Source organism: Papaver somniferum, chromosome 3, assembly GCF_003573695.1.
Source record: "Papaver somniferum cultivar HN1 chromosome 3, ASM357369v1, whole genome shotgun sequence".
Classification (NCBI taxonomy): Eukaryota; Viridiplantae; Streptophyta; class Magnoliopsida; order Ranunculales; family Papaveraceae; genus Papaver; species Papaver somniferum.
The window spans coordinates 200211457-200220969 of record NC_039360.1 but is presented as its reverse complement, the minus strand read 5'-3'; the positions used below and the strand labels follow the sequence as shown (position 1 = coordinate 200220969).

The window sequence follows — 9513 nt, the reverse complement described above, 5'->3', positions numbered from 1 at the left end:
CAAGCAATTAGTATTTATAAGATTAAAATGAACAATACATACAACAATGTATACAAGCATCTGACTAGTGTAGCTAAATTGTGTAACTTGTGTAACTGAGAGTTACACATGCATATAACATGTGTAATTATGAGTTACACGTTCATATTGGTATGTGTACCCAAAATCAGTATGTGTAACTAAAAGTTACACATCTAATTAGCATGTGTAACTCGAAATTACACATCTATTTAGCTTGTGTAACTTCTAGTTACACATCTAAATAACATGTGTAACTAAAAATTTCACATCTATTTAGCTTGTGTAACTAAAAATTACACATCCATACCAAAACACCACCACTAAGACAAGCAAAATGTAAAGTAAATCCAACTTACAGTGTCTAACACAACTCTACCATCCATACCAAACCGTAAGTAAGGAGAAGTTACACATGCGTATATCACAAAAAGTAAATTAAAACTGTGAAATCTAGAACTGTGCAGACATCTTCTACTATTTCGTTACTTATGAAATCTAGAACTGTACATAACAATATGAAAGACACATGGATCGGGTTTGAATCTCATAACAATATATGCAACATCCAGAAAATGTATCAATAGTCTGAAAAGGTTAAGAGTAAGCAATTTACCAATAGTATGAAAGGTTCTCAAACATTTTTGCAGCCAATCCAAGTTGTTCTTATGAAAGCCTAAACAAACACAAGGCTTTTGTCATTCTTCGCGCATGAGATCGAGAGTGAATCTAGGTTGGTTTGCAGCTGATGAATCCATCTTTAACCAACTTCTGCATGTTTCCCTGCACAAAACAACACAAAACAAGACGAGTTTCAATTAGATCAGCAGGTATGCCTCTAAGAACTGCGTATGCATATCCCATCAAATTTGCATGTGTAACTATAAGTTACACATCTAAATAGCATGTGTAACTTGTCGATACACATCCGTTTAGATTGTGTAACTAGAAGTTACATATTTAATTAGCATGTGTAACTACTAGTTACACATCCGTAGTACACATGGATGCAAACTGATAAGCAAGGATATGGTTATAGAAATCACAGAATATCCTTCTCAGAGTAGATAGAAGCTGAGCTTATAGCTGGCTAACATATTTAAAACACGATGTATATCGATATATATTTCCTAGTAAACTGAATGGACTTTTATTTCTGGAGTAAGATGCATATTGGGTCATCTAACACAACTTAACTAATCAAAACAATGTAACTAAGATTTACAGATGCAGAAAAAATGTTGAGAATTGAGAAGATAATCAAAAAACACCTGATTCAACAGGGTATGGATACGAACCTTGTGCTAGCATATCAATATCGCAAAAAGAACACCTGATTCAGCAACATCTTGTCATATAGTTCCTGCAGCTGCCTTGCAGGCTAAGTAAGAGGAAGGAAAGTACCCAAAAACCCTGCAATCTTATGCTTATCTCCGTACCTTCAAGTATAGTATGGTAACCACAGTCAAAAAGTTACAAACAACAAAAAACCCAGCAATAGTATCAAATTTCATTAAAGAAAATAGACAAATTGATATATGAATTCCCCATTTTAGCAATGACACTGACCTGGAGTATATCGGCTTTCCAGAATTACTCAAAACAAAATAGTGCTTCTTCAGTTCCCTCCAAGAAATTAAGCCATCATCCTGCACTTCGAAAATAAACCCGAAATGTCCCAAGAAATTCCTTCAATCACTGTACAAGAAAAGAATGTCGTACTTCCACATATTAACAATGTTAATGGATTCTTAGTAGGTATACTTGCATATGGATTGTGTAACCGACAGTTAGAAATACATAGGACTTGTGTAACCTGTAGTTACACATGCATATGCTTGTGTAACCTGCAGTTACACATGCATATGGATTGTTTACCCAAAGCATATGTGTTATCTTCATTACCACTAGAAACATGGACATCATATAATGATACTTACCAGTTAAACTGTGAAGTATACTTAATAAATGTATCAAATGACACTTAATCAGCTGAAATGCAGCTGTTACTGCAACTATAAACAAATAACTCGGATATAGCCAGTACCTAACTATAAATATGAACATGTTATATATAGCCAATACCTAACTATGGATTTTCAGCTGTTATTGCAACGAATTCAGAAATTTCAACATTTACAGAGTAACCAAAACATTTGCAGCATGACATCGGAAATGAAGTACCTAACTATAAACAAATAACTCAGATATAGCCAGTGTGAAACAACCAAGATATTTAACTTCAAGAGCAAAACATTGGTAGCATGGAATCCAAGCTTAAGTACCTATAATCATCTTCATCTGTTGGCTTCTATTTTTCTGCTCTGGTTTCTTTCATATATGTCAACATAAATGAACCTGGTGATAAGCATGAATCAGAGCTCTCTAATTTTTCAGGAAAATACAACAATTGAGGAATCAAACTCCTTTGTAATTCAAGAGTGTTTTATGTTGGTTCATTTATAGCCACTTGGATAGTAATAAAATCAAAACACCAAACAAACTAAACAAACCAATAAAGCGGTTAATAGAAATTTAGAATCCAAAAACAAATGATCAGCAAATCAGCAACAGAAATAGAATGGTTTATCCAATTTTTTCTTACAATCCCCTTCAATTGATTGTGTTTGGTTTTTAGTTCTACTTTTACTTCTTCTTCCTGTTAATGGAGAAACAATTTTTCCAGTAATTTCTGAGCCTCTCTGTATCACCTTCCCTGCAACAATTCCACATCCAACACAAAACACAATCATAAAATTATTCAACACAAAACACTTTCACTGAGAATCATTCCAAAGATTCGTAACACCAAAAAATTGAAATCAAACCTAAAATTAGATATGAATTCAGAAAAACTTACTTCTGGTTCTGAATAGTATTACACATGTAATCAATGATTTTGAACCACAGATCCTTTACGAATATCTGAATAGTATTAGTTTGACAATCGAATCAACTGAAACTTAGATTCGATTCAAAATCTTCAAAATCAGACATTGAAGATCTTTGATTGATTCAGGAAAAATCAGGTTGTTCATTTTCTTAGATCTGAATAGATCAATCAAATCAAAAACTAATCGATTTAAGAAAAGTAAGAATGAAGAAAAGCTAGCCTGATGCATCTTCGAATCAACTGAGAACATAAAATTGAATCAAATCAATTCAGATCCACAAAACCAATAGAATCGGAAGAAGAAACACAAACAAAAATCATCAGAGCTTTGATCTTCAGATGCAGTTGATCTTTTCTGGTTGTAATCGCGTCAAACAAACTGAGAGAGATGAAAAACAAACAAACCCTAGAATGTTTTTTCTCTGCAACTGAGAGAGAGATGAACCGAGAGAGAGAGAGATGTGAGAGAAACATAATAGAATGAAAAAGATCTTCTGCTATTCCTCTTGTATAAATATCAAAGGGTAGTGTTGTCATTATTAAAATTCGTAAGAATTAATTATGGGCCAGATCTGAAGAAAATTTGATTTTTTGGGACCTATTAGTAGCATCTTCTTAAAGTATGGAGTTGACAATGAAGGATCCATTTTGTTGGGTTTCTATATGTTGAACCCATATAGTAACGGATTACATTACTTTTCACTTTCTTTTATTCGTCCCATAGTGGGATAAAAATGGGCTAATTTGGGTTGGTAATCTACACCTTCGTTAAAGGAAGTTGACGAATCAAACCTCCGAAAAATCAGATCTAATTTCTTTTTCATTATTGTACACGTGGTAGACGTAAAATTTGGCGCCAAACTCGTTCCCGCGAACCAAATAAACGCGCCAAAAACGTAACATCTGCACCGTTAAAAACCTCACGGTGATGCATAACCTAACATTTCATTTGTTATCATTTTTCCATCTCCACTCTTAGCTCAAACACACACACTCTCTCTCTTTCTCTAGCCATGGCTGCTGCAAAAATCTTAAAGAGAAAAAGATTTCAAGCTTTAAATCCTCTCTCTTCCGCAGAACCACAGAAGAAAACTCATCAAAAAATTGAAGAAGATGAAGAATACGATGATACTCATTGTGAAGAATGTGGATCTGGCGATAACGCCAACGAGCTTCTTCTCTGTGATGAATGTGATTTAGGTTTTCATTTATATTGTCTCCGACCTATATTAGTTTCAGTCCCTAAAGATTCTTGGTACTGCGCAGCTTGCACCCAAGACAAAAAAATCAAAAGTATGTTAATTGATTCTAGGGTTCTTATTTCATTTTTATTTTTACATTTTTTCCCCCAAATTTTTTTCTTCAATCGGAGTTAATGGGATTTAATTTGTATTTTATACAGAATTTCCTCTTGTTCAGACTAAAATAGTTGATTTCTTCCGGATTCAAAGATCTTCAGATTTGACTCAGAAGCCGTGTAAGGGTAAGGATAATTAGGGTTTAGTTAACCTGACCCGTTTTTATTTATTCACTTTCTTCAATTTTCAATTTTGATTTGATATGTTTTCCATTTTATTTTTTACAGACATTAGAAAGAGACGGAAGAGTCTAGTTATGTCTAAGAAGAAGAGGAAGCTTTTGGCTTTCAATCCAACGGAGGATCCTGAAAGGAGATTGGGGCAAATGGCTTCGTTGGCTACAGCATTGACGACAACTGGTACCAAATTCAGTAATTATCTTACATATGTGGACGGATTAGCTCCTAGATCAGCAAATAACCCTACTCTCGAGGATGGAGGAATGCAGGTAAAACAAATTCTTATTTTCTTTTTATTATTTTTGTGGCCCATTCAAAGCTGGTGAAGGTTAAATTCGCAATGACACTTCAATATGGGTCTGCCTTATTGATATTGATTGGTGCATCCTAGATTAGATAGAATTTCTCACCCACTGAACCAATTAAGGATTTATTTACTTTCTAGTCCAGATTGCAGGTAACATCCTGCCCAACTTAATACAGTATTGAGTTGGTGCATTCGTAGCTTAATACGGTATTGATTGGTGCATCCTTGCATCCTAGGTTAGATAGAATTTCTCACCCACTGAACCAATTAAGGATTTATTTACTTTCTAGTCCAGATTGCAGGTAATATCCTGCCCAACTTACCGTTACTAGAATAACCACGATGACAAAAAAAATGTCTTAGTATCTACACTTTATGGTTCTGGTAGATGACATCCTGCCCAAATTACTGATGCTAGGAAACCAATGTAAGAAAAACAATGACTTACTATCCACACTTATGAGGCAGTGTAATTTCACACACCTCCTTAGTTAGATAAAACGTTGATTAAGCTTGGAAGCGTGGAAACATTGCTCGATATATCAATGGCATCAACAATCACAGCCCGTAAGATTTCTTTCTCGTTTAATCAAGTTTCTCATTCACCGATATAAGCTTCAACTTTCCTAGCCACCTTTGTTTTGGGTTTGCATCACATTTACTATGAAAATTACTGCCCATGATCACATACCTCACCTTAAAAATTACTAGATACTTAAATGGTTAGGGTAGTTAATGTCATATAGTGAACAGCTAGTAGATCAAGGATGCTTATATTGAACTTTAAAACCCTGTTAGATAACTCTTTAAAAAATGTTGACTGTGGGCCTAAAATGTGAATGCGAGACCTTATTATAGACAAGGAGAGGCATTTCAAATTTCTAGCCCAAATTCAGTTTTTTCCCTCGTAAATGAATGGGCTGCAGTCATGCACCTTTCGCAACTAGACTAAACCTGTATATTTTTATGAAACAGGGAAGGAAGGAAGAAACAGAATCTTAAATGTGTAAGATTTAACGTCAATGGCGAATGTCGTGTCCTACTGATTGCAAATAGAGATATAAAGAAGGGTGAACGATTATACTACGATTATAATGGACTAGAACAAGAGTACCCAACTGAACACTTTGTCTAATTTATCTTATTTTACTTGCTAAACCTGGAAAAATTGTGATACTCTTATAAGTTGTGTTGTAACCCATTTTATTGAAATCTAACATAATCTGTTGAAGCTCATATTGGGCTCTGACGAAAAATGTACAAGAAAACACAAATTTTCAAGAAATGAGAAGAGAAAATTTAGAGGGTAATAATTTGTGTGTTGATGTTCCCTATATTGTGCTTCTTAACTTCCCCATATCATGAATTCTAGCTTGTCAAAAGATCTGGAAGAGGAAGCAGGAGATTTATTTTTGTTGGTCGTGCATTTGGACCATCCTACTCTAGTTCATGAAGCTATTGGTAGTAAAATGGTCCATTCCTGGAAAAGACCACCAGAGGACCACAATCAGCTCATGATTCATATATTTGATAAGTTGTGGTCCACTTTAGTTCATAGCTAGGTCAGGCAAAAGACATGAAAAACCTGTAACAAGCGACCATCCATCGTTATTACTACCCAGACCACAACATATTGATAGAACATCGCTGTACTCAGGGTATCCTTTATCATCATTTTGTGCTGTTCTTTAAAAACAATCCTGTTCTAATTTTATCAAGTTCTCTATAGCAATATCTACTGAAGATGAACTTTTAGTACCAATTTCAGACAACATTATCAAGTTTAGCTTAACTAAAATTTCCTCCTGTAGTAATGGTAAGCTAGCTAAATGATGTTCCAGTGAAATTATGATTAGTTTGAAGTTTGAACAATGGGGTGTCGGCTGTATAATACTGTTGTAACGGGTGGGGTAGGAACCATATTTTTACCGTGAAAAGTTCTAATGAATGCAAAAGTAGCCATAGTTAAATCCACAAGTCCCAAACATGATCCATCAACCTCAAGTTGAAGATTCATTTTAGCTGTTCACCTTTGTGGTCCGTATTGCTTAAAAAGATGAAGCAAGGCCCATCTCAAATGCATGAAAACAAGACGAATATGATCTATTTAGCAAAAAAGGATAACAAGGCTAACGGATTGCTCTACAACTATTGAACTAACGGATAATGCACATGTTCTAGCCTGCTTTTCAGCCAAAATCTTGGGAGCGGCTACTCTATTCCATACACTTAATCGGTTGTGACTCTTGGTTAATCTAACATTGTAAATATTCAGTGAAGGACGCGGTTTTCTTGCAGACCTGAAGAGCTATTTCTCTCAATTTATTTTTTAGGCTTAATAACTTTTCTATAGCCATGGGTTATGCCGGTACTCCATGTTGTTAATCGTTTATTGATTTTGATTCTGTTTTGAGGATTGAGAGATTTTGGTTTGAGATTCTAAGGGATGATTGATTCGCTTCCCTCAGCTGAAGAGAGGCTGGGGGATACCCTATGCATTTAAAAATGTAGATGTTTCAGAGCAGTTCATGCAGTAAATCTTCCAAGTAAAATTTATATGGATATGGGTTTATTCTAATACAGTATATGTGCATGTGGTTGTATATATAGAGGATGTTTTCTTTCTTCATTTTTAATTTAAGGGTTATAAACAGATGTACCCCTGTTTTTGTACCCGACTTAATAATGTACCCCCGTTTTTTTCACATTTACAAATATAGGCATGTTGGATGTTTTCCATCCAAAACTGTTAGAAAAGTCAATTTCTCGTCATTGGTCAATTTATCGTGAGAAATTGACGCCACATGTTTAAATCGTGTGAGAAAATAGTGCCACGTATACGTGTACCACGTGCAAAGATCTCAGTCACACATCTGGGTAAAGGAGATCTCGTTGAAAATCAAGGGTTCGGATTTAGTGTATTTGTTACCTCCGCCAACACGTGTAGTATTTATGTTTTTCTCCGCCAACACGTGTGTGATATTTAGACCGTAAATCATAACATGTGGGCTAATGTTAACCGTACATCTTAACGAGATCTCCTAAATGGACGGTGTGAGATTAAAGAAAAAACTAAGAAGGGGGAAAGAAGAAGGAAGGGTCGACCTAATCTCTTTTCTCTCATCTTCTTCCCTCGTCTCTCTCTTTTCTCTCTGTTTCAAGGACCAGTAAAGATGGTGAAACTAAGACGTGGAAAGAAGAAGGAGAAGAAGAAACCAGAAAAAGAAAAGGAAAGGTTAGGGAAAGAAAGGTTTATGGTGTTAGCAACACCAATGTTTTCTTGTACACAGAGATTTAGGGTTTTCATTCTTTTTTTCGATTTTGGGAAAGAAAGGGTTTTCTTCTATTTCATGAAATAGGGTATTCGTGTATGACAGTGATGTAGGGTTTCCGTTAATTTGTTTTTCAATTTTGGGTATTATGTAAATTGTTATGATTATTTAGGGTTTTTAATTTTTTTTCGATTTTGAGTCTTCTATTAGAGTTCATGATTATTGAGTGAAATACAGTTTTAGGGTTTATTTCTAGGGTAATTTTTTTTACGATTTTGAAACTGTTATTGATTTATGGGTGTTCTGTACATGTTTTTGATTATAGGGTGTTCTGTTTAATTTAGAAACTGTTATTGTATGTATTTTTTTTTTTATTAAATGGTGTTGTGTGTATGACAATAGATGTATGGATTTTGGGTTTATTTTTTGATTACTGTTGCTATTACTATTCTCTTTGAAAGCTGGAATGTTTAATTTACTCAAATGAAACGTGCAAAAATTGTTATAGAAACTTCCAGTGAATAATCTGCAAATGAAAATGTCTTTGTGTATATGGCTTGTGGAAAAAATTATAATGTTATAAAAGCAACCAATGATTGTTATTTCATGTTTGTGGAATCTCTCATTTTTGAACATGAATCTCTTATATTATATATGTATGTGTTTCTGTATATGAATGTTTGAACTAATACTGTTTATGTACATTTGGTGCAGACCTGAAGTTGAAGATAAGTTTCTTAAGAGAGACATAAAGGTGAAGGTTATGAACACTGTGATGAGTTTTGAATTCAAAGGGTTAGCTAACAGATATGGGTCTCCTTCAATTGAAAGAAAAGATCAAGCCCCTAATTAGATTGCAGCCTAATGAGGAAGTGGATTTAATATGGTATAGTGACCCCTGTTTACCAGATTCATTGCTTACTGAAGAAGAATTTTGGAGGTTTTGGGATAATGCAGAAGTACATGAGAATTGGACTACACTGCATATGCAAGTTATCATTCCACATGAGTATTCTGAAGGGTTAACAGAGGTAGCTATTCCACACAAGTATTTGACACCAACAAAGTCTTCAACACCAAAGAAACCAGTGAGCAAAACCAAGCAAATTCCTATAAGAACAAGTCCTAGACTATCTAAGAAGAAGAACCAATGTCATGCAGCAAACAAGAAGTTATACTTTGACTTAGATAAAGAAGAAGTATATGTTCCTCAATTTACACAACAAACACAGTCTAGTGTAGCTGGTAACATACCTGAAGAACAATTTGAAACATTTAATCATGACTTTTGGTTTGAAGCAACACAGGAAGCAAACGTTGTTGAGGATGATCAGTATGTTGTACAACTTCCAAATGAAGAACCTGATGAGTGTCACCCTGAGCAGGATTTAGAAAACTTCAACTGTGGGTATGATAATGAAGAACAACATGCATAGGACTATGAGGAATTTTTGATAAAGGCTGCGGATGGTGGATTGACAAATAA

The 9513-nt window shown here is 34.6% G+C and overlaps 1 protein-coding gene across 1 annotated transcript; it reads left to right on the top strand.

The window, feature by feature from the left end:
• Positions 1–3873: 3873 nt before the first annotated feature.
• LOC113362028 (histone-lysine N-methyltransferase ATXR6-like) lies at positions 3874–5906 on the top strand. Its single transcript, XM_026605051.1, has 4 exons — positions 3874–4204; positions 4314–4394; positions 4497–4717; positions 5731–5906. The coding sequence occupies exons 1-4, from the start codon at positions 3925–3927 to the stop codon at positions 5755–5757; spliced, it is 609 nt and encodes a 202-aa protein (XP_026460836.1). The 5' UTR covers positions 3874–3924; the 3' UTR covers positions 5758–5906.
• The last annotated feature ends 3607 nt before the right edge of the window (positions 5907–9513 follow it).

Coding starts and splice junctions, on each gene's coding strand:
- LOC113362028 (XM_026605051.1), top strand. CDS start 3,925: ATGGCTGCTGCAAAAATCTTAAAGAGAAAAAGATTTCAAGCTTTAAAT. Junction 4,205..4,313: donor CCAAGACAAAAAAATCAAAA/GTATGTTAATTG, acceptor TATTTTATACAG/AATTTCCTCTTGTTCAGACT. Junction 4,718..5,730: donor TCGAGGATGGAGGAATGCAG/GTAAAACAAATT, acceptor TTTATGAAACAG/GGAAGGAAGGAAGAAACAGA.